We start from the raw sequence: 25,881 nt of genomic DNA on the forward strand, positions 1-25,881 counted from the left end.
AGACACGGCCCATAAAGACACCAACCTTTACTTGTCGGGTCATGTACACGACAGTGGGCGAACCTGATTGGAGTGGGTGACGATGAGCGTCCTCTGATCGGGAAAGTTGTGGTAGATGTTGGATATGATCTGAACGGCCACGTCGGTCTTGCCGGTACCCGGTGGGCCCACAACCTAGAGACAAAGAACAAGATGTAGAGAGAATTAAATGAATTGTGCGTTAAAGCCAAAATAGAGATAATAATATATACAGGAAAAATAATGCTATCATAAACAATCCACTTAAAACTTAAAAAGAAAATCATAAAAAATAGTCATTGTAACAAACAATAAAAAAATGCATAAAAATACATTATTACTGAAGTGTTTCAACTCTGAAAGACTAACATCTTGGTATGTCGGGTTGTGTTGTTAGTGGGAAGTTACAGATACACAAGTATAAATCCGGTGTATAATTTTCAAACCCCCAGAAATCTGTACGTTACATATTTTTAAGATTATTTTTGTAAAATGAGTTTGAATTTATACTTAACAGATTTGGGCTCATAGCTTATTGAGTATGAATTGCGGAAATTTACGATATGACTTAAAACATTGTGTGAACAGTCAATGACGGTTTTATGACATGTAGTGAATGAAGTCCATTTCTATTATGTTTTCAGATTGGAACAAAACATCCTGTACATATGTTTGTCCAGTGAGGCTTCACTATATTTATTCAAAGTTATAGGAAGCATCGGTATCCTTGAGGCCTCCCATCAACATGAAATACGGCTTGTTTTAGCAGGGGGGGGTGTTACAAATGAAAAAAAAAAATACTTTACTAAGCATCTCAGGTGAGTCATTTGCGCTGAAAAATAATGAGTGCAATTTAGCATTCCCGAATAAATCAGCGTGTAATCAGCCGACATGAAAGAGGAGGCGGGCGGATGGGGGAGGCGACCGCCGTGTGTTTACTGTTACTAGTGGCCATAAAGCAAAGCGACTTTGGCCGTTTCATGACTTGTATCCTTAAATTAACCACAAGCATTCCTCAAGGACCAATCATAACACTTTTGCTAAAAAGGTACGTGTGAAGTTGCAAGACGGTAGAAACAAAAGTAGTGGTCTGGACCTGGATGGTCAAAGTGGGTTGAGTGGCACATTCACTATTATAGATGTGCAAATCCAGTGGAATGTTCACTTCAAAGACACGGTTGAAAAAAATAAATAAATAAATATTGGTTCCCTTTCCATGACGCTATAATGTTTGGGGGGTCGTGGGTTTCCACACACTCGCCATTGCTAGTGGCATTTAAAACGAGTCAATACTGTATCGAGCTACTTACCATGGTGAGCCCTGGCTGCATGCCGGCTCGGATGGCTTCGATCTGAGTAGGCGTGAAGTGAATGGTGTTCCTGGAAGCATGTTATTAAGGCAGGTAATTAGTCAGACAGCCTAAACTGATTTGAGGTTGAAATTGGACAATGCAATTCAGAAACATTGAGGCCAGGGTGGAGCAAGAAGGAGATGAATGTAGAATGAAACAGACAGCGAGATGATCACATTAAATGACGTCTGAGGATCCGAACGATTTAAAACGACAAAACTAGCATAGTAACGATAGTATTGCAATGAATATAGAGGCTGCAGTATAACATATGTCTGAATCATCATTGGCTGGAATAAGCATGAATGCTAACATTAGCCTCACATACTAAAACAAACACGCATGCTATCTCTAATCTCGTTGCACACTTGAGTACAATGACAATAAAGGGATTTCTGATTCTATCTATCTCTATCCTCTCATTTACTGTATTTTCTGGACTAAGCCGCAGCAACTCTAAAAAAAAAAAAAAAAATATATATATATATATATATATATATATATATATATATATATATATATATATAAATAAAAAATTATATACAAGCCGCACCAGACTATAAGCCGCAGTTTTCGATGTTGAAAAAATTAGTTGTTTACTGCTTGTACAGAACAAATTTGTACTGTGAATGCGCATAAAGGTAACACGGTCACAATTTTGCTAATTAAAACAGAACAGACCCAGGGGAAAAATAAAAAAAAAATCGAGATTTATTTAGCGTATTTTCTGAACTACCGGTAAAAGAAAAATCCACAGAAAAGCTGCACCGTTGTTTTAGCCGCAAGGTTCAAAATCGAGGAAAAGGGTAAGCCAAAAGTTCGGAAAATACGGTACTTCGGAAATCAAAGCCAAAGGCATATGGGTCAGTCATCCGCCATTTCATTGGAATTTTTGAAGCTACATGGCAAGAAATGAACAAACATGCTAACATTAGCAAAAAAAAAAAAAAAAAAGATTAATATCAACTGTGGAGAGTCACACAGTCTCCTCTTTGTTACATTTTAGCTTATCATTTTGACCGATGGTTCAGTGCGATGTGGTTTTCGCAGTTTCCCGTAGTACCACGAAAATTAAACCGCCCAAACGTGATGAATAGATGCGGGCCGGTAAAAAAAGTGTCTTTAAGAGTGGATTGTTCACCTCTTGGGCTGGTTATATGGGTAGGGCCCACGATTGGGGGTGACATAGGGCTCAACAATCAAGGGTTTGTCCTCCTCTTCCACCTTGACTTCATCATTTGCTTTTCTCTTCTTCCCTTTGTCAGTTTGGCTTGAGACTGGAAACTTTATTCTTGTAACAGAGAGACCAGATGATAGATAAGATACCCGTTTTTTTTTTTTTCCAAATTAAAAACAACAATTTGACATTCACCTGAAAGGCGGGACTTGCAGTTCAGGGTTCTCCTCGACCACCTTAATGGACGAACCGGGGAAGCACGAGCGCAGGTGGTCCAAGGACAGAAAGGTGTCGTTGAAGTCCAACGTGGAGATCTGATTGGGCATCTTGGAGTAGTGAGCGCTCCCCGGGTCGCCGTAGCCTAGGATGATGTCGTGCAGCCAGTCCGGGACGACGCACTCGGTGTTCATCAGGTTTCTGATTGTTTCCAGAACGGCCTATTGTGACAGGCATGGAAGAGAAAGACAGGTAATTGTGGGAGTTTTGTGTTTTCATGACAACATCTCACGGGAGGCTTTGATGGTACCACGTTAAACTTGTACATCTGTCAATTTGGTTTTAATGAGCTTCAACGGTGCCTCGTGCCCGGTGCGTCAATCAGCGGGAAGGAAACATGTTTGCTTTTATCTGTGCTGAACATCAAAGATGCCGAAGAATGTTCGGCGAATACACATCATCTCCTAAAGTCTTGCGAAAAACATCTGTCGTTCTTTTGTTGTGGGTAGGAAATGGCAGATTCATGTGCCCCGCATTGGAAAATGGCAGATTTGACAAAGCCCCAGTTGAGTAACTTTCAAACAAAAACACGAGGTGGGGTTTGACGCACAAGTTCTTTTGGGGTTTAAACTTAACTTGACCTACATAAAAACATTGAGACTTCGCCTCCTCTTAACCTTAATAAGCCTTTATCTTTGAAGGCAGGGTTCCTACGCTAAGCTTCTACTGAGAAGGGCCTTGGATGGGCCGTAATCTCAGACGTGCCCCGGCCCCAACCTTACAGCTACAACACCCACAGAGACCGTTGATGCGCTTCAAACCTTAAAGTTATTCTCCTTCGGCTTGCGTCTCATGATGATGTTGAACGTCTCGTACGGGTCCTCCGTGCCTGCCTGAATGCTGCTTGTCATGTCCTGCTGATATTGGTTGGGGTCCAGCCAGACGCGGAATGTTCGCGAGTCGCCCCGTAGCTTAGGTTTTGGTTCGGGACCTGCATAGGAACAAGGTGACAATGACAATTTAAAGAAACAAAAATGGCAGCAGAGGAAAGGGAGGGGGAGTGTCGTCCTCTCCAGTCAACAGTAGTTTTCAGACATAGTAAAGCTAAGTGCTGTTGTGAAAGGAATGACTTTACTTTAGCCAGCTGCCCAAGATTAAAAAAAAAAAAAGGCTTCAACAACAGCACCAATTTGTCGGCCCAATTTAAAATCACTGACAATGACTGAAATCCAAACCATGATTTCTTCCCATAGAACCCAGGGGCAGCAAATGCAATCAAAACAACAGGGGCCCCAATATTGAACCCTGCGGACCACCATACGGCAGTCGTTCAGAGTGGGACTCGGAGCAACCAAGGCTAACACGAAAAGTCCTGCCTGCCAAGTAAGATTGAAACAACTCTAGAGCACTACCACCTGGTGTTGCAGACCAGCCAAGAGAATACTGTGGTCCACCGTATCGAGTCGAGTCCAACAGAACAAGAAACACATTCTCCGGTGTCATTAGCCAGGTGGATGTCATTAAAAACTCATTACAGAACTGACTCTGTGCAATGATCATAAATGATCATCCTTCTCTCGATGAGACAAGGGTCCCCTGTAGTATAATGCTAGCCTAGTAGAGAAAATGGACGACTGAAACAAAGTATAGCTCGCAGAGCATAAAACAGCAGCATCAAAGCTAAGGCACAGTAATAACATTAGCGTGCATCCTTACTGTACATACAATGACGTGATTTTGAGGAATCGGCCCAACGAATGAGTAAGCTGCAGTGGAGAGTGACACTCGATCCGGTTGACCTCCTGTTGTGTGTTTGCATGCCTGTGCCCGTGTGTGTTGATATGTGTGGCTATGCTGGAATTGTTTAAACCCTCCTGGCTTTAGAAATGAAAAAAAAAAAAAAAAGTGGCGATAGCTTCAGAGTGAAAGCGCTACCTTCACTGTGGAGAAAAAAACTTTGGACAGCTGGGCCCGGGATGTGAGTGAGAGTCCTCATAGTATTTAAACTATCAGTGCAGCATTAAATCAACACCACTGCGGGCTACTTAATATCCTCAGTGGGTATGGCGCAATCTCATAAGACCTGACACATAATGAAAAAAGGATGCTTTGACAAAGACATTAATGCTCAGCTTTGATGAGAGCGCTCAGCCAGGTATTAAGCTAACAATATGTTTATTATTCTGGTGGTCTGGAACAACATCAAGTCATGTAGCTCTGCAGGAGGCATTGCAGCATGTAAGCAATATACGATTGGAAACACGGATGAAGGAATAGGATCAACATGTTACGACCTAACCCGAGAGATCTTGAATGTTCTGAATGAACCTGGAATTTTGTAGACACTTGAAGCAGCCATTTTAGGGTCACTAAGGTCATTCAGGTCAGGTGTCCTTCAAAGGGAGGCGATAGATTTTCAAAATTAAGACCCAGTCCGCAAGACCAAATTTGAGAAGCATTATCTATCATGTATACTCTCGCAAATATCCTCTCAAGACAAAGCTGCCTGAGAGATTCAACCCAAATTCAACAAAATTTGAAGATGTCTGCATTTATGGTCGTCGTCGTAAAGGCAAAATTTTACTAATCCTTACATTAGATTGTGGAGGGGTACCTAATAAAGCATCCAGCGAGTGTAAATACAGTATCAAGTGTAATCTGACCAGTAAAGCATATTTTCACAAACTTCGTGTTTTTTTTGCAAAAACACCGGTGTTACTTCTACAGATGTAAACGCCACACAATTTCTCACTAGGCTGCGTGATCGATGTGACACGAACTGACCGCCCAGTTAGCCAGGCTATCACTTAACCACCTCAGGTGGGATGGTGGGGGGTGGATCAAAACGGTAGGGCGGGTTCCTCCAGCCGGACAACTATATGGAAAAAGGCTTTGCGTGCTGCATATTTAATGCAAACAGAGGAGAGAAGGGCGAGGGCATACGTGCTGTGACAAACGAGAAGTGCAAAATAAACACCGATGGCTGCCGGCGGTGTTTGGTGCGAGCGAGGAACAGCATTTGCTGGAGGGGAAAGCGATAAATATCATATCATCATGTAACTGTTGCATATTTTACTTTCTAGGAAAGACAGAGTTAAATATTTCCTTCTTCGTTACAAAAGTGGACTATCACCAATGTATTTGAACATTTAGTGAAACTGGAGTTTAAAATAAAATTTAAAACTGACTGCTTCTACATAGATAAGACCACCCTTAACGCTGTTTGTGAACAATAGAGGTTGTGGCTTTGATTCCGGCTCTGGCCTTCCTGTGTGGAGTTTACATGTTCTCCCCGTGCCCATGTGGGTTTTCTGCGGGTACTACGGTTTTTTCCCACATTCCAAAAACATGCATGGCAGTTTGATTGGGCGCTCTAAATTGCCCCTAGGTGTGAGTGTGAGCGCGGATGGTTGTTCGTCTCTATGTGCCCTGCGATTGGCTGGCAACTTGTTCAGGGTGTACCTCGCCGACTGCTTGAAGACAGCTTGGATATGCTCCAGCCCCCCTCATGGCCCCAGTGAGAAGAAGCAGTACAGATAATGGACAAGGAAGCACACATCACGCCACAATCAATTGTAATTCTAATCAATGTTAAACACGTCACCTCCACGTGGCAATACAATGACGGGAACTCGTTTACAACACACGCTGAAAGAGAGACGACGTCGGTACTGCTGTTTTGTTTCGCAACAATGTTGCAAAATGCCACGTAGTGAAATCTTCCTGAAAAGGGGAAATATTTATTTGTCATGAATGGGTAATGGGTGAAAACAAATCATGGCAAGGCATCTATTAGAACAGGGGTGGGCAAAGTTTTTGATTGGTGGGCCACAATAGGTTCTGAAATTTGACAGAAGGTCCGGACCAGGAGCAGATGTATGGAGTGTTTTGGTAACCTCATCGGAGAAAAAAAAATAATACATTTAATTTTAAATGATAATGAACAAAAGCATTACAACAAAACATCCGTCTTTGACACACCACAGTATTTAGAAAATAAAACTTTAACAAGGTTTATTCATTTAATTTTTTTCAAGTTCGGCGGGCCGGATTAAAACGTTTAACGGGCCGCATTTGGCCCCCGGGCCGTAGTTTGCCCACACCTGTATTAGAAGGATGGTCAATACTTGTGGTAATACTGCATTGAAGCCCACAAAATTATGGAGCAAAACCCTGTCAGTCTACAGGACACCTTATCTTTTAAGACGTCACAACATTTGAGACGTTTCTATTGGCACCACCCCCTTAATAATCTGCTTTGGTGCTGATGTTTTGGTTAGCAAACATTTCAACTGCAGCTGTGAACTGAGATGATAACAATGAGGTGTCCAACGAAGAGAAGCATTTTTCTTAAGTGGATGACTAATTGGGGCGTGGCATCTAGTCGCTAAGTGAAACGTCATAAATAGAGAATGACGTACAAACTAACCCTCGCTGGTTTCTGCTGTGTTTTTCATCTTGTTCGCCTCCGTATGAACCTCCTGTCCTGTCTGTCACGCTCCCTCAGGAGACCAAGCGGTAGCCGGCGCACCGAGTTGTTTATTGGGTTGTCATGGCTCCAAGAATGACTGACGCCCTGTCACCGTTCCAGCGGCTGGTATCTCAAAGCGGAGGGGAAGCAGACAGCCGCTCGCGTGAAGTCAGCAGAGATGACAGCTCGCCCGCGAGCGCTGTTCCCCCTTTAGTTGCGGCCCAACTCGGAAGAAGAACTTGGCTCAGCTTTTAAGTGTCCCAGAGTGAGTTTAATCAGACGCTCCTCTGGCTTTTGATTGGCCACTACTAAAGTAGCCTCTGAGGATGTGCAATTCACCAAGCGAGCAAAATTCTGAGAAAATAAGCTTCCATATCCAGTGAGACCTCAGCACCTCTCACGAGACTGCAGCACATCTCTTGAGACATCAGATCAATGAGGAAAGGATTAAATTCACAAGTAAGTATACAAATCCCAATTCCATTGAAGTTGGGATGTTGTGGAAAACGTAATTAAAACAGAATGCAATGACTTGTGTATCCTTTCAACATGCATTTTTTTTTAAATATCCTCTCAGTTTGAATTTTTCGCCTGCAACATATTCCAGGAGCAACAAAACATTGAAAAGTTGATAATTGCCAGTTAACACAGCTCTTCACTATCTCCACAAATACAAATTAAAACTCGACCATGAAAAGCAAAAGCCATCAGCAACGCTCTCGTTTCACTGGGCCCAAGCTCATCAGAGACGGACTGACGCAAAGTAGTAAAGCGTGATGTGGTCTGACGAGTACACATTACAAATTGTTTTGGAAAATCATGGGCGTCAAGTCCTCCGGGTCAAAGAGGAAAAGGACCATCCGGACTGTTATTGGTGCAACGGTAATTTTCACATCTGTTAAGGCACCATTAATGCTGAAAGGTACGACAGATTTTGGAGAAACAAAGCCTGCCATCCTAGCAATGTCTAATTCAAGGATGTCCCTCCCTGCCAGCAGTCCAGATTAGTCATCCATTAAAAATGTGTGAAGCACAAAATATGACAATGGAGACTCTGCAATTGTTAAGAAACTCCCAAAAGTCAAATTAAAGTTTATCAGTTCGAACATTAAAGATCTAGCGTTTGTGGTGTATTCGACTGAATTGAATAGTTTTAAAAGTATTTACAAATAACAGTATTTTGTAATTATGTTTTTCACAATGACTTTCCTTCATTGGATTTCGGATGTGTAAAATTTATATTACGAGTTGAATTTGTGATTGAGCTCCTAATGTCATGACCCGTGTCTGCCACGTCAGTGTTTTTGTTATTTTCTTCCCTCCTTCCTGCCATGTGCCTTTTGTTATTGTTTTCATCACCTCCCTGCCATGTGCCTTTGTTATTGTTTTCGTTCTCACCAGCTACGCACCTGTTCCTAGTCATCATCACGCACCTGTTCCTAGTCATCATCACGCACCTGCTTCCCATCTGCTCCCCTAAGTACCCGGACTATTTAAACCTTCCAGACCGACAACGCAGTGTCGGGTCATTACCCTGTTTGCCTCCTGTTGCCACGTCACCTCGGACTCTCACGACTTGCTCCCGTTGTTGCACTTGTCTTCGTTCCCTGTCCGCCTGGCTCGTTCCCGCCTCGTGTTTGGTCCTTGTCATCGTCCAGTTAGTCTCGTTCAGTTGCCTGTGTTGTTTCTATGCCCACGCCCCGTTGTTCGTCCCCACCAAGCTCCACAATAAATCTCCTTAAAGCTTCACCTACCCCTGCTTCCTCGCTTCTTGGGTCCACCTCCTCATCGCCGCAAGGCGACTCCTGACAGAATGACCCGACCCCGAAAAAAGGACCCAGCGAGGGGCTCGCAGCGGCGTCATGGACACCGCCGCACGGACCCCCCCCACCAACCCGCCGATCAGCTCAGCGCCACGTCTGCCACGCTCCCCGCTTCCCCAGATTACGAGGACTTGTTCGAAAAGACTGCCTACCTTTTGGACTCCCGCCGCGCTGAGCTGGGGGCACGACTGGCCCAGATAGCGGAGCAGGTGGCCTCGATCGCGGAGAAGGGCGCCGCCGCGGTACCACCCCGGGAGGCTATCATGGAGCTGACAGCTCAGATGGCGGAGCTGGAGGTCAAGATGGTGGAGAGCATGAGGCTGGCACAGCTGGCCGACCGACAGCTGGCTGAAAGGGGTCCCGCCTCCACGTCATCTGCCGCAACCCACGTCACCTCCATGCCAGCTGCAGCAACCCACGTCGCCTCCACGCCAGCTGCAGCAACCCACGTCGCCTCCACGTCAGAAGCAGCAACCCACGTCGCCTCCACGTCAGCTGCAGCAACCCATGCAGCCCCCACGTCAGCTGCACCGACCGTGCAGCCTCCGGTGCCTGCCCCTCACCAGCCTGCCGACCAGCCCCGTACCTCGTCTTCGTTTCACGGTAACGCCCTCGACTTCCCTCCCAACCTTCCTCCCCACTGTACCATTGATTCCGATTCCGACGACAATTTTGATCACCAGGCCAATTCACCCACTCACGCTTTAGTTGATAATGATTTAGCAGAAGTTTTTGAGCACTACGCCCCGCACGTTTTTGTCGACTCGGATCACGAGTACGATGCTGACTACATTTACGCCTTGTTAGACGCTCAGCGCACCCCGGACACAGTTAGTACCAGTCACCTTCTTCCCCCCGAACCATTCCTGACACCCTTTTCGTTCGAGTCTTTCAAGACCACCTCCCACTCCACCTCGCGCGCTTCACGTCCAAAATCTCGGAAGTCACGGTCACGTCGCACACCTCGTTCACCATCGGTTTTAGCACCTGCTCACGTTCCCCTGGCACCCCCTAGCTCACGTTCACCAGCCCCAGTAACCTCGGTCCCTCGTGTTCCCCCTTCCCCTGATTCCCTATGGCGGCAGGCTGATAGGGATCAGGGCCCCCGGTTCGGCTGTGCCCGGTCCGACTGCTGCGCCCGGCCCTCTGTCGCCCCCCCGCCAGCTGCTGAGCCCTGCCCCGGCTCCTCTCCAGCCGCAGCGTCCCATCCCGGCTCTCTGCCAGCTGCTGAGCCCCGTCCCGGCTCCCCGCCAGCTGCCGAGCCCCTTCCCGGCTCCCCGCCAGCTGCCGAGCCCCGTCCCGGCTCTCTGCCAGCTGCTGAACCCTGTTCCGGCTCCCCCCCAGCGGTGGAGTCCCGTCCGGACTTCCTGCCAGCTGCTGAACCCCGTTCCGGCTCCCCGCCAGTTGATACGCCCTGTCCCGGTTCACCCCGAGCTGTGGGGGCCCGTTCTGGCCTCCCGAGAGCTGCTGACCCCCGCTCCGGCGCCTCGCCAGCGTTTCAAATCCCTGGTCCGGCGGACCCAGCCCTGCGTCCGCCACCAGTCCCTGTTCCAGCGGAGCACGCCCTGCGTCCGCCACCAGTCCCTGTTCTGGCGGAGCACGTTCTGTGTCCGCCACAAGTCCCTGTTCTGGCGGAGCACGCCCTGCGTCCGCCCCAAGTCCCTGTTCCGGCGGAGCACTCCATGCGTCCGCCCCAAGTCCCTGTTCCGGCGGAGCACGCCATGCCTCCGCCACAAGTCCCTGTTCCGGCGGAGCACTCCATGCGTCCGCTCCAAGTCCCTGTTCCGGCGGAGCACGCCATGCCTCCGCCACCAGTCCCTGTTCCGGCGGAGCACTCCATGCGTCCGTCCCAAGTCCCTGTTCCGGCGGAGCACTCCATGCGTCCGCCCCAAGTCCCTGTTCCGGCGGAGCACGCCATGCCTCCGCCACAAGTCCCTGTTCTGGCGGAGCACGTCCTGCGTCCGCCACAAGTCCCTGTTCCGGCGGAGCACGCCATGCGTCCGCCACAAGTCCCTATCCCGGCGGAGCACGTTCTGCGTCCGCCCCCAGTCCCTGTTCCGGCGGAGCAGGCCCCGCGTCCGCCACAAGTCCCAGTTCTGGCGGAGCACGCCTTGCGTCCGTCACAAGTCCCTGTCGCGGCGGAGCACGCCCTGCGTCCGCTACCAGTCCCGGTCGCCGCTGCGCCCGGCCCGCCGCGGCTCCAAGTCCCGTTCTCGGCGGCGTCCGATGAACCGCCGTCGCCTCTCGCCTCTGGCCCTGCGGTGCCAGATGAACCACCGCCACTTCTCGCCTCCGTGTCGGCGGCGTCCGACGATCCACTACCGCTCCAGATTCCTGCCTCAGCGGTGGACGATGACCAGCCGCCGCCTGCCGCCCTTGCCTCGGCGGCATCCGACGAACCGCCGCCGCTCCACGTTCCTGTCTCAGCGGGGTTGGAGGACCAGCCGCCGTGCCACGTTCCGGTCTCGGCGGGGTTCGAGGACCAGCCGCCGCTCCACGTTCCTGTCTCGGCGGGGTTCGAGGACCAGCCGCCGCTCCACGTTCCTGTCCCGGCGGGGTGCGATGACCTGCCGCCGCTCCACGTTCCTGTCTCAGCGGGGTTCGAGGACCAGCCGCCGCTCCACGTTCCGGTCTCGGCGGGGTTCGAGGACCAGCCGCCGCTCCACGTTCCTGTCTCGGCGGGGTTCGAGGACCAGCCGCCGCTCCACGTTCCTGTCTCGGCGGGGTTCGAGGACCAGCCGCCGCTCCACGTTCCTGTCCCGCGGGCACTCGACGATCATCCGCCGCTCCAAGTTCCCGTCCCGCCGGCGTTCGACGACCAGCCACAGCTCCACGTTCCTGCTTCGGCGGGGCTCGACGACCTGCCGCCGCTCCACGTTCCTGTCTCGGCGGGGTTCGACGACCAGCCGCCGCTCCACGTTCCTGACTCGGCGGGGCTGGACGACCAGCCGCCGCTCCACGTTCCGGTCTCGGGTGCGCCCGGACGTCCGCCTGAGTGTTCACGGGTGGACTTGTTGATCGGGCCTCCCGGACGCCCGCCTGAATGGCCCCGTCGGGACTCGCTGGTCTGGCCCCCTGGACATCCGCCAGACTGGCCTAGTTCGCGGGCCTTGGTCCCGCCTCCCGGACGTCCGCCCGAATGGCCCCGTCGGGGCTCGCTGGTCTGGCCCCCTGGACATCCGCCAGACCGGCCTAGTTCGCGGGCCTTGGTCCCGCCTCCCGGACGTCCGCCCGAATGGCCCCGTCGGGGCTCGCTGGTCTGGCCCCCTGGACATCCGCCAGACCGGCCTAGTTCGCGGGCCTTGGTCCCACCTACCGGCCCCCTTCCGCCCACCCTCGTTCTTGGACTTGGTTTCATTTTTGACTGTTTTCGTTTGGGACGTCTGGAAGCCGTCCCTTGAGGGGGGGGTACTGTCATGACCCGTGTCTGCCACGTCAGTGTTTTTGTTATTTTCTTCCCTCCTTCCTGCCATGTGCCTTTTGTTATTGTTTTCATCACCTCCCTGCCATGTGCCTTTGTTATTGTTTTCGTTCTCACCAGCTACGCACCTGTTCCTAGTCATCATCACGCACCTGCTTCCCATCTGCTCCCCTAAGTACCCGGACTATTTAAACCTTCCAGACCGACAACGCAGTGTCGGGTCATTACCCTGTTTGCCTCCTGTTGCCACGTCACCTCGGACTCTCACGACTTGCTCCCGTTGTTGCACTTGTCTTCGTTCCCTGTCCGCCTGGCTCGTTCCCGCCTCGTGTTTGGTCCTTGTCATCGTCCAGTTAGTCTCGTTCAGTTGCCTGTGTTGTTTCTATGCCCACGCCCCGTTGTTCGTCCCCACCAAGCTCCACAATAAATCTCCTTAAAGCTTCACCTACCCCTGCTTCCTCGCTTCTTGGGTCCACCTCCTCATCGCCGCAAGGCGACTCCTGACACCTAACCCAGTATTTTTTGGTTAATATGCTCTGTTAAGGAAAATGTATGCTTAAAAAAATACTGTAAAAAGTAAGACTATCCATACATAAAAGGGATCGATTTCTTTTCATCCTAGTTCCGTATATAGAACTGAATGGGGCAACCATAGTCCCGGAATAGTTTTGTTATATTACTTATCATTTGAAGTCGATGGGTTACTTGAAAGTCGAATGAATCCCCCAAAGACAAACGAACAGACATTGATTCACACGAGTCAATGGTGGCATGATTCTGCACGACAAGCACATACTTCAAGGTTTGCACATCCACATCTAACCTATGCGGCGAAATTAAATGAATCGAATAAGGTGGAGCGGGGGCGCAGGGGCAGGGCCCGAAGCTCCCGGGGCGTTGTGTCCGTCGACCTCAGGTTAATGTAACGTTAATGCGAACAGGTCAAGTCTTACAGTGGCTGTCACCATGACAACGCCACTTGTGACCCTCTCCCAAGGATCAGCTGCTGGGGATGATTGCTTTGATGGCAAGGATGGATATTACGTGTCACGCTCCGTGTTTGTGTACGAGTGAGGGTGTGTGTACGCTTTCCAGCCGTACCTTCCTCTATGACACGACCCCGATCATCCAGCATGCCCTGCACCTCGCAGCCCCGCACGTACACGAGGCCCGTCTGCTCCACGAAGGCTTGGCGCCGGTCAAAGCGTGTGCCGTAGGGCATGTTGGGCCGCACCGTGATCAGAAAGCAAACATCGTGCTTACGCAGCCCTGTGGAGGAGAGAGCGAAATCGTTTGAGAGTCAGGTAAGACAGAAAGGTGGACGGGGACAGATCAGTGGCCTGGTGGGGGTCGGCGGAGAGCAACGAGTGAAAAAATGCCCCGTCAGCGTGCGCCTGATCTTTAAAACATGAAGTCCTTATTATAGTAGCGGAAGGCAGGATAGGAAGTGATACTCAAGTCTGCATTTAAATTTGAGGAAATAGATTATTAAAGAATGCCATTTAAAAAAGGTCTCGCTGCAGAGGGAGGAATATTAAGTGTTCTGCAATGGCTTAAAGAAAGTATGTGAAAGTTTGACATCCATTATTGCAAATTTGGAGCAAGGAATCTTATTGGTCAAAACAGACACCACAAGCCTCACAAAGAGATAAAAATGACTGAGTGATTTTTTCTTTTTTAAATCATATTACATGAGTAATAATAATGTACCGGTATACATATTATTAATACCATAACAATAATTAATATTACCTGTGGTGATTTGTTTTTAAATTCAAAATCTTATTTTACCAATTTTCTGGGTTCATTTTTTGTTGTTCAAATATTCACTTCTAAACAATATGCACGACTAAACGTTTACTAAATTCTACATTTTACGCCTATTAAAATAGTAATTAAGAATAAACGGAAAAAAGAAATAAGTAAAAAAAATATTTCATGTACAACCGGTTAATGGGATTAAAAACGTCCATGAAAATGTTTTTTAAAAAGTAGTAATTTTATGCCACAATTATATTATGCTTTTAAGTCTAAAATACTGTAAACCGGTAATAATTGTGTATTTCCCAAAGTGGCCTCTAAAGAATGGACATGTTCTTGCACCTTCTACGAACTATACGACTGTACAATTTCAATAAATATTCGAATTCTATTTCTAAATTTTAATTGAAAAAAATTACTCAAGTTCGGAAATAGATTGTAACGTAATACAACAATTTTGGCAATTTCAAAACATATTAATAAATTTTAAGTAGAGCAATATACTATTTAACTCCCTATACACACTGAACACCTCATTTGCGGTTCATTATGTTAAGAAGCGAATATTTCAACAATAAAAGTAAATAGGGAAAAAAGGCGGTGGTGGGCTGTAACAGATTCAATTTTAAAATTTCCAATTGCATAATTCCACACATTATATCACACACCCCATGAAGATCCCACGGTTTAAGACATTAAGAGGCTAGAGTGTTATGTGGAGCTCACGTGGTCGGATTGTAAACAATTCCAGTCAGTTTCCACTCTTAAGCCGTTACCTTCCCACTCGTTCTTGATGTGATCCTGAACGTTGAGGTGGACAGTGACGTCGGCCCGCACGCGTGCAGGCCAGCTCTCGCCAATATTGGGCTTGGCCACCTCCACGATGGTGAAGGCGGTGATGGTCTGGGCCATCCTGGCCCAGCCGCCGAACACCACGCCGCCGTACTCGGACTGCCTGTGAGTGTGAGTGTGCGTTAAGGACAGACGGAAAGGAGGGAGATGGTGAGAGGTGTGACAAGTGCCGCGGGCCGCTGTCAAGCTTGAAATGAGTTGGATTTGGGGCAGCGACAGACAGCACCGCCGCTGAGTTGTTTACTTTCCACTGGAACAACAAGTAAAAAGTTGCGACACCGTTTGACATAATGGGAGCACTTATTATGTTAAGCAATGGGTTTCCAAATGCGCCATAGCGACTGTCACAGTCTTTGAATTAAATATAATCAATGTGCCGTGCCGTCGCACCGTGAGAGCTCTTCATTCGTAAAAGTTAGAAAGGACTTAGTAAGTGCGCTCTTGCTCAGTTACAAATAGCCAGAGCAATACTCCAGTCAACCCTCGCATAGTCATTTTTTTTTTTTTAACCTAGCCTTTGTTATTTGAAAAAAAAAAAAAAAAAAATCATGTGAAGCTGGTTTGTTTGTGCTGAAAACTGACCTACTGAATAAAGTTATGTAACATGAGTTAATGATTGTGTATATGACAGATGTATGGTGCGGACGCTTTACGGATGATTCTCTGTCTGTAACAGACCATACTAAACCAATCAATGCAGACAGAATAGCATTTTATGTTTTAAGTGTTTTACATCAATATGCAAACAACCCATTATTTGGAGGCGGCGTCAATTATTCATAGGTTTTTAGAATTCATAGCAGGGTTTAGTCGACTATACCCTGGCGAATAATGGGAGTTTCACTCGAAACGTTCCTCGCTGCAGATAGTGGACGGCCTACCAGGGTTTCATGCGCCACACTACGTCTTCGATGTCCTGTCTGATCTCGTAGGTGGACTCAAGGCGGAACAGGTTGAAGTTCCTAAGCAAGTAGTCGTGGAGGGTCAAAAACTGGAGGTTGAGCTTGGGGAGCGCAAGGCAGCCTGAAAAAGACGAGACAAGGGGCGTACAAGAGTAAGATTTTGTATGAGACACGGACAAGGGCGAGAGAGCAGCAGTGAGGACAGGCCTCACATTTATTTATTTGTATACCTTCGCCAGAGAAGTACTCCGTTGGGACGATGTTCTCATCCCAGATGATCTTCTCGGTCGGGTAAAGGGGCATCTGGTTCAGTTGCTCAATCTGAGAGATTCTGCGCTCATGACGGGACACCTAAAAAAACACATTCAAAGTTTTTGTCTGTTTTCTTATTTGGAAGAAATAAGATTATATAACTCCCATTATATTCTATTGCAAAGTATTGTGTTTGACCTGCGTTGTATTTTGGTAAGTAGTAGGTCTGCGTGTGTGTGTATATATGTATGGAGCAAGAACTTACCAGGAGCTCCAGAAGGACCTTCTTGTCGTGGGTTGTGTCTTGGTCCTTGGGCAGTTCAGGCAACAGACACAAGTAAGATGCCACCCGGTGGAGCATATTGGGGCTGCGGGGGAAAGATTTATGGTGAACATCAGCGGGAACGCTTGTTGGAACTAAGGGAGATGCAAAATAATGAAATAAAAATAATTTTTAAAAAACGACCTCTTCACATAAAAATGGATTAACCGCACCACCGTATGTGAAAGTGGATCCAGACACACAAACTGCATCCGGGTGTTCACACACGCTTAACGTAACTCTGCTTTATAGGGAAGACGAGCCAAATGTCTTCTCGAGACCGATTATCGCCGAGCTGATTATTGGTGTCAATAATCCGCATTTTGATGAATATCTGCATTTGTCTGTTAAAAAAATAAATAAATAAATAAGACGGCTGATAATAGATCAATTTAAAACTGTGTGAACAATTTATTTTAATTTTCAGTTAACTTTAAAAGAGATGCTGCTCACCCAGGAACTTTCTGCGTGTTTTATTTTGTTTGAAACTAACACAAAGACAAGTGATATATTGGAACTCTTTATTTACTTTGGAAAACTATAGGGAGCTATTTATTTGTTAAGTTTTCATTTAAAGACACGCTGTTGACCTTGGGAGCACCTTGAAGGTTTTTTTTTTTTAGAACAAAGTCGATTTTCTAAGATAATACACTAAAAGACATTTCAACAGAGTTGGAGTTGTTTTTTTTCTATAGGCCAAAATAAATACCGACACCAAATATCGGTTACCAGCTTCCTTGACCACTAATAATAATTAGTATTTGTCCTGAAAAAAATATATCGATCAATCTTTAGTCAAGTCAGTTGACTGAGACAATACAATACAATACAAATTTGCTCGTTGTAGAACATTAAAACTTTGTGCTTGTTGCAGCATGTTTTGCATCAAAGTGTCAATACTGCAAACTAAAACGCCGCACACACGTGCTCTTTCATAGATTCCTAATGGAAAGCGTAGTTTCAGTCCATTCGAGCCATGGCCGCCCGACTCGCAAGGGTTTCTCCAGCGGTGATACCGCATGAAATCCGTCGGTCTTCTGCAATCCGTTGCTCTTGTTAGCACTGCGACACAAAGCCGCTCCTCTGTTTGCTTTGACACTTGCGGTCCTGCTACATCAGCACGTGTGCATTAAATGGGCCGGGCCGCATTGATGCGACAGGATTATGAAAATCAAAGTCTCCGCAAGCTGAGGCGTGGCTGAATCAGGTTGACATGCAGTCACACGGACAGGGTCTGCGCCGCAAAAAAGGGCGGGGTCGGTCGGGGAAGGAGACGGGGGGGCTCTGGAAACAAGCGTGACAGGTTGTGGACAGCCACACGTGGCCCTTCTATCCGTGCACATACTCATGACACGGAAAACTGGATGACAATAGTGCCAGTGATGCACTTTGCTGGCCGCTGGATGACCTGGCACAGGCCGTGTGGGCATCCCTGCCCCTCAGTGAGAAGACACAACAAGCTCGCTGGCAGCATTGGCGATGACTGGACCAGGTTGTGATTGACAGCTAGGCCACTGGCATGTACTGGAACTGGTGTGCTGCAAGTTTATGTTACAGCCTGCAGGCTTGTTTTGACCCTATTGATGTGGGCTAATCCAGTGACTTTAGAAAAGTAATGCTGCATTTTTTTTCCTGCTATGCACTACTGGGCACCATTGTCAGTTTGACACAATTTACCACTCAATGAATAAAACAAACTCAGCTCTCTTGTATTATCGAGGCAAGCGTCTAGTTTTATCCAAGAGTGGAATGAGGGCAGACACAAAATCATAATTCCAACGTCAACCGAAGTCAGTAAATCAGAAAATATGAATAATGCAAACAAATCTGTGCCTTTAACACGTCAACATTTCACGTAAACAAGTAGACTGCACGTGAACACTGAAATTACCGAAACAGTATGAAAATAAATCAAATATACACATAGCAAATCAACCTAACTGAAGCAGTTCAGCCCACCAAACTGCAGCCTTTGCAATTTGAAAATTGCATTGACTCTACAAATCTGTCATCGATTTCAATTTGATTAATCATTCACCCCAAGTCTCCGGTATTTATTTGCCAGGACTAATTAAATCCGAGAAGTGACTAAAGGCTGATTTGCTTCAGTTTGGGGCGGACGAGTAAACTTTGTAACAAGCTTGGGCAGGAACCAAAGTATGACTGTCATCAATGGTTGACTTCTTGTAAGATAACAGTGAAGCAATGTAAATACCTTTAAAAAAAATATGAATGTACCATGATATCAAAAGAGTAAATGCCTAAAGTCAGGAAGAAACTAAAAAGCTTAACATAAAATACGAACAGTAACGATCTTTCATTGCATTTCACAAAGTGCTGTCTTTGATCATGAATTAAATTCATTTGCTGGCCTAAAATGACACTTGCCGGCGCTTTATGCAAGTGTCAGAAGCTTCTATTTATAGGCAAAGCTGAGCATTAATACTCAGTTTGTGTGTTTTGGGGAATTAGTGGATAAATTCGGAGCGACGGGTGACTAGGAGCTTAGCGAGAGGGTTGCGCAGCAGGAATAAAGTGGCATTAGCATGAGTTGCTTGGATGGGGGAAAAAAATTGCCTCGTTAAATCTGATAGTGGCTTATTTCAGAGGCTGGTGGTGGTGGGGGGGGGGGGGGGAGTTACCCAGGGTGACAGTTGCGGATCGGGGAACAATGGCGTTCCGGCTCGCGCCAAAAGCTGGAGGCTGCTTGTGAGGGGAAAGGAGCTTGCCGGAATACATGAAATGATTCAGCAGGAGCATTAAAACTGATTCAGCAGCGCTTGGCTCATAACCCTCAAAAGAGAGACAGTGTGAGGGTCCAAGCACTTCTAATCTACGACCGGAGAGGATGATGGGTGGTGACTCGGCTATGGTAAAAAGGAATTTGATGTCGTGTCAAGCCAAAGGTTAGTTAGATGGGGTTTTTTTTCTTAATGGCTGTTGGTCATCGAGTGCATCTTAAAACTGGCAATGACACACGTACAGTACACATTGATGGCATCCGGCTGAAACCTCTTTTGTCTAAATTGGACATTTTTTCACACAACTTAGTGCTATTAATCAGTCCCCATGTGACAAGGTGATTTGGTTATTTTGTTCATTTTTCACAAATTATTGACCAATATAAAGTGTCAAAAAAGACCTCCTGTTTTTGACCATGCAATGTTAAGGGTGAAGTAATTAACTAAAAATTATTAACTAATATATTAATTAATTAATAATATTAACTAAAAAAATGAACAAAAAATACTTTTAGGAATCATCATGCATCATATTGCTTAGCACAAGGGAGCAACGAAACGAGATGATAAGTAACAATGAAGCTCCGTTCAAAAAATACAATAGAGTGGACCCGTTTTACGAGTGCATGGTGTTTGTCTTTTGTGTTGGAGTTGAAACAAATCCATCCTTAATGTCCCTGACAAAATATGACACACACTTTAGCTGAGCATCTCCGTTCTTGTAAAACCCATCTTAAATACGAGTAATAAACCCTTCAAACCGCCGCCAAACAATTTGTCCGCCTTTAAAATTTTAATTGAGCCAATCATATTGAACCAACACGGCAAATCAGAGCAATTAAAATATACTAGGATCAATTACACGCGCTTAACAGCTCCACACAAAAAAAAAAAAAAAATCAGCCCGAGCCTCGTTGAGCGAACTAAATTTTCCGAGGCTCTCATAAATCCGAATATAATGTTCATATTCACCTGAAACTGGAGTAACGGCCGCATAACGGAGCGTTTTATTAAAGCTGGTGTGCTTTTTGGCTCTCCTGGCAAGCTAATACGATGTGACAAACACAGCTGTTCAAAGAGTTTATTCTCAAGCCGCTGCAAATCGATTAAATTAATGAGGCGTGTCTCTCGCTCTCTTTGCTGCTACCAGCTGCTTGTTGGGGGGCAGCGCTGGCTGCCATTTAGCGGCGGCACTCAGGCGGCAACGCCGGTGCCGTTCGTCACAGATTTAACACGGGGACACGCAATGTGGACGTCTGTGTGTCGGATGAGGTAAAAAAAAAAAAAAACGGTTCATGAAAACATGCATTTGTCTAATTTACCTGAGAGAGCCAAAATGATTGGTCAGGGATTCCCGGGTGTCCACTGCAGCGACGTTGGACAAAGCAAAGTAATGCAGCTCCGGGAAATGAGCAAAGGCTGCTCTCTGCAATAAAGAAAGGTGACATTCATGTTTATATAAGTGTGTCTTTTTAGCTTTGCTTCCGCAAATGTTGTGATTAGATGGACATTTCAGCTCGACCAAAGAACATTCATGATTCTCACCATCTCGCTAGCATCAGCTGTTTGGAAATTGATTAGCAAATTCTAGTTAGCATCCATTATTATCAGATTCCGGTTAGCGTTAATGATTAACATCAATCAGTTAGGAATATCTGAATCGCATCGATGATTGGCATTAGCCAATTTGTGTCATCTTTTTTTTTTTTTTTTTATTCCCTTTATTAGTACCACAATGGGGAAATTCGAGATTCGAACCCAGGCCTCCTGGGGAGACTGGGTCCTGAACGCGGCGCCTTAGACCACTCGGCCATCCTGGCAGTTAGTTCAGGGATGGGCAACATAAATACTGGAGGGGGCCACATTTTTTCATGAGCCGTACTTCGGGGGGGCCACATAGGACAAGGTACTTCCAAAGACAAAAGTTTTAAATATGGTCACATTATGTGCAAAATACTTGCACTTAATTTATCTAATTTTGATTAAAGACATTTAATGCATGTATAAAAAAAGAGTCTAGTATCCGAAACTAACAACAGAGGCTTCGAAGGAAACGACAAAATAATTCCACATTAATTTAGTCTCTCATTCAAGGACGGCACAAAACCACTCAACAGTAAACTATAATCAAATGCAAACACTAATTTTGTATTTTATTTTCCCATAAACTCAACTCACTGAAAATTTTAGTATTATTGAGATACTATGTCTGTCCTGCGTATCATTCCCAATAGGCAAAAAAGTATTCGGCCTAATAACATCGTAGTATAGGGAAGGATAAAACTGAGTGTTTATGCAGCTCAGACATGTCTCCCATCTAGTGGTGAATTGTGATATTACAACTTAACACTACCATCGAACCCTCCATATTTGCAGTTCCACACCCATATTTGCTGATTTTTCCCAATATTTTTTCACATTTTGGATTATTCCCCATTTCTCCAGGATTTTTTTGATGAAGATTGACGATAGCATCAATAATTAACAATCTCATTGGCTTCAGTCGGTAAAGTGTTACTGACATCTAGTTAGCATCAGTAATTAGCATCAGTGTGGCGATTACCTGCAGCGATGTGATTCTGTCGTAGTGCAGTGTGGTCATCTCCTTCTCCGTCAGGGCATTTCCCGTCTGGTCGTTAATCTCGAAGCCCGTGTAGAACTTGAGCATGTCGAGCAACTGTGCAAGGGGAGAAGCGTCGTCACGTTTTTCTGCTAATCGCCTTTCAGGCAACATGTGCACTGATTGTGTTGTGAAGGTGCTGGCCTCGTACCTGACAGAAGAGGTGGCCCTCTTTCGCTCGCTGGGTGAGGCTGGAGAGGTGGCAACTGACGACCAGGTGGGAGTCATCGAGCACCGTGTTGAACCAACGCCTGGTGGGCAGCAGGGCCTAAAAACACAAGGCATTCTGGGAATAAAAATAATCGCTGTACTTTGAAAGCAAAATGGTAATGTGCAGTCACCTGACTTTAAATTCAATACACATTGCACATCTGTTGCAATAAATCACTTAATAAAACAAAAAAAAAAGAAAAGACACCTTCGGATGGCCTTGGTCATACAGCAAGCAGGAACTAAAGTGATCTACTTTGGCCGCACTACACTTTATAAAACGTCAGCCCCCAAATGGAGTTTCACTTAGCAACTCAATATTTGGTAGGTAGGTAACCCAAGAAATAAAAAACTCAAGAAGCTATGTCTGAAAATTTTGTTTCCAAGCAGCCATTTTAGACTGATGATGGTATTTTCCCAGGGGGCCTTGAAAAGAAGACCCATTCTCAAAATTTGGAAAATCGAGCCCGACGCCAATTTTAATCAACGACATGAAGTTTGTGAGACTTGTCTATAATGAGTAGACCCAAGAAAAAAAAGTCTCGGAAAAGAAATAAAAAGTCTGCCATTTTGCTGACAAGCGGCCAATTTAGGACAAAAATGCAGCTTTATTATTAGGGACATATTAGTACATTACTATTAGTATTTGCAGTATCAGTGGTAATTGAACATTGTAACAAAGGTGGGCCCTCTGTTTACCAATTGTTTCAAACTACCGATAAATAATTTTTTTAAAATAATTAAAAATAAATAAATAAATTATTCTTTTATTTATATCTGAAGATGTCTACCACTAAACTATGCTGAAGTATTAATTACTTGTATGGAGAAAAGGTCCATAAACATACAACAATGAAATGGAAAACAGTATGAGGACCTCCTACATTAGATGCAATGCCCGTCTTAACTCATTCAACCCATAAAACATACATTTTTGAAAACGTAGTCCCCGCCTCCCAAAGACGTATTTATACGTCTTAGCCTTTTATGTTTTTGCGTCATAGCTCTGTGTTTTTGCATTAGAACACAATATTCTGTTGGCCTCGCAAAATCAGTCAAAATCCAGAAAAATGCTGGAATTAGGTGGTTTCCTCTCGTGAAAATTTCTGGGATTAAATAAGTTGACAAGGCAAGTGTAGTATGACATGAAACCTCACAGAAGGCACACAAGCTCAAAAAAAAAAAAAAGTCAGCAGAATCTGGACTGTGATCTCGCCCGGTCCAGCTTTTATTGACGGAATACTGGCAGCGACACGGGCTTAGCGCAGAAGCGAGGACTTGACGTAAGAACTTGATTTAGTTGCTGGTGGCAAAACAGTATCAAGAGAGGGGAAGCGGGGGGTCCTGAAAGCTGTCAAAATGAGATAGTAGAGCTGCTTTGGTGGGAATAAATCAGCTATAGTTGTTGACAAATTGACAGCCTGAGCAAAAGGGTCACTTGGTGGCCACCAAAACAAAACGTGCCCATACGATATGATATTGAGTATTCTAAAATGAACTGACGAGATCGCTTCAAAGGCTGCAGGTGCAGCAAGTGATACCGCTTCTCGTTCATCCAGCGATAATCTTTCATCTGAGCGAGCACAATAAAACGGAGACGGAGCGGGATCTTCTTCCCGCCCCCTCTGCTTTCATTTGAACGGAGGAGAGAAGTATAGATTTCAGGCGACGGAGGCTTTGTAAAAGGAGAAGGCTTGAAGGACAGGACGCTCGTCTCTGGAGACAGCGGGCGGGCTCGCTGGCTGGCCGGCCAACGGACGATGCCAGGAACAGCAAGGCCGGCCTGTCAGCAAGATGGAATCTATAGAGCGCTCCCGGTTGTAACGTGAGATGTGCACACGCAGCAACACCTTATGGAACATTGTGTCTCGATTGGAAACACTTTCCTACTGTATCGTCAAGCGAACCATTTGCGGCTATATGGTCGGTGCTCAAAAACAAGCAAAGACCATCAGTTGACATTTGACTTTGATTTGAATTTATCATCTATTAATTATTTATTTAATAAGAAATAATTTTTAAGACAACATAAGTTTTTTTTTGGACAAAGGCAGTCAGGAGGGGGTAAATTCATTATTCATCTTTTTCAAGTAATGATGACAAATTTAATTTAATTAATATTTGATTCAAATAGGGTTTACATCCGAAAAGATGACACATTCTGAGTTTGTTGGGAAACCTATAGTTTTGCCAAAAATCCACTTCCAAAAAAAGCAAAAACTGTTGAAGATAACGCAAGGCAAAGTCAAGATGGGAGACCCAAGTTGACAACATAGTTTCCATAAACCTTGTAACATGGATTTAACCAATGGCAGAGCAATGTGGCGAGTTCAAGAAGTGTCCAGATTTCTCTGACTTTGGGTGGGATAAAAGTCAAATGCGTGCGGATGCCGACCAAGGTTGTCGGAGGAAACCGAGAATCAGAGCGAACCCTCTTCCACGTCAAATGCAAACACACCCACTCTAAAACAATAAAGTGGCTCCTCAATGTGAAAGCAGCTTAGAGGCTGACTTAGTAGAAAAAAAACAATCTGCTTCAAAAGCTGCAACCCTGATGTCATGCAAATGTATTAATGCCAACTTTGACAGCAAGCTTCACTCCAACTTATAGAATTAGGAACTTCATAAAGTACAGTATCGTTGCAAATAAGGGCGAGTGCTGGTTCTAGCAAGGACACCGCAACTTGGCTCATGATGGCCCGACAGGCTTCATGTTGGACGCTGAGGTTACGCATGCAGACAATGCCACAGGTGGACATCGTCAGTCCTTCACTAAGTTCCCGTCAGTATTTCAGGACAACCCACGTGGGCCCAGTCCGTCCCTCATTGGTGACCATAAACATAACATAATTTCCAAGGTCAAGCGCGGGCGCCGCCCAAGCAGACTCTCAGCCAAATAAAGACAAAATAAAACAACAGACACACACAGTGTGGTAAACAGTTGAATAAAAACAATATAGGTGTGTGTGAGTGAAAGACATACAACACACACATATAACACATTTGTTATTAATTTGGCTGCCTGACAGGTATGCGGCACCGACGCGTGACATGGAAATTAGGTTCTTGATGCCGTTTGGCTGGCTTGGACCGACTGGGCGGGCCTGAAATGCTGACAAAAACTCAGACGGACGAAAGCACCAACAAAAGCTCACCTCGGGGCAATACAGCAATATTTACAGGAATACCTTCCTTCGAAGAATGACTAATTCTTTTACTGCTTTACCGAAAAGCTGATTCTGATATCTGTCTTATCCTGACCCCTGGTGGCCAAGGTGCACATTACAGAGGGAGCAGCAGTGTAACAAAAACTGTTTAATTATTTTTAATACTATTTGATGAAGTCATTTCTTAAGTATGGGCTGAACGAAAATATCCACTGCATTACATAATTTGAAACATATTTAGAATCGAACAAAATAAATATAAATGGAGACAATTATATATTGAGACATTGATTGACAGTTTAGTCAAGTGCCCATTCCTAACCTCCACCTCCGATCACGAAAATTAACCACAAAAAAGAATAAAATACAAGAATTCTCCTATTAAGGGTTAACCCAAACCAAACTAAGTGTGTCGCATCTTACCTCTAGGTCAATCATGAGTTCAACAAATCTCTCGCAGTAATGCACCTTGTCCATGATGACGCCCCCTATACGAGGGAAACAAAAGGCATGGACATGTTAAGTTTATGAAACAGGCAACACAGTCAAAGTGAGAGAGGCAAACAAACGTGAGAG

The 25,881-nt window shown here is 45.8% G+C and overlaps 1 protein-coding gene across 2 annotated transcripts in view; it reads right to left on the reverse strand.

The window, feature by feature from the left end:
* aqr (aquarius intron-binding spliceosomal factor) overlaps positions 1 to 25,881 on the reverse strand; it is a 55,195-nt gene that overhangs the window by 25,105 nt on the left and 4,209 nt on the right. For both annotated transcript variants that reach the window (XM_088313876.1, XM_088313867.1), the window contains exons 11-24: positions 25,729 to 25,793; positions 22,080 to 22,196; positions 21,872 to 21,985; positions 20,631 to 20,734; positions 16,511 to 16,613; positions 16,224 to 16,344; positions 15,973 to 16,114; positions 15,016 to 15,194; positions 13,580 to 13,747; positions 3,585 to 3,754; positions 2,743 to 2,984; positions 2,512 to 2,661; positions 1,329 to 1,398; positions 64 to 174 (exon numbers count right to left, since the gene is read on the reverse strand). In XM_088313876.1, coding sequence (XP_088170002.1) covers positions 64 to 174; positions 1,329 to 1,398; positions 2,512 to 2,661; positions 2,743 to 2,984; positions 3,585 to 3,754; positions 13,580 to 13,747; positions 15,016 to 15,194; positions 15,973 to 16,114; positions 16,224 to 16,344; positions 16,511 to 16,613; positions 20,631 to 20,734; positions 21,872 to 21,985; positions 22,080 to 22,196; positions 25,729 to 25,793 — 1,856 coding nt within the window. The remainder of the gene's footprint in view (positions 1 to 63; positions 175 to 1,328; positions 1,399 to 2,511; positions 2,662 to 2,742; positions 2,985 to 3,584; positions 3,755 to 13,579; positions 13,748 to 15,015; positions 15,195 to 15,972; positions 16,115 to 16,223; positions 16,345 to 16,510; positions 16,614 to 20,630; positions 20,735 to 21,871; positions 21,986 to 22,079; positions 22,197 to 25,728; positions 25,794 to 25,881) is intronic.

This window comes from Idiotropiscis lumnitzeri, chromosome 1 (assembly GCF_059441095.1).
Source record: "Idiotropiscis lumnitzeri isolate Australia: NSW breed Sydney's pygmy pipehorse chromosome 1, RoL_Ilum_1.0, whole genome shotgun sequence".
Taxonomy (NCBI): Eukaryota; Metazoa; Chordata; class Actinopteri; order Syngnathiformes; family Syngnathidae; genus Idiotropiscis; species Idiotropiscis lumnitzeri.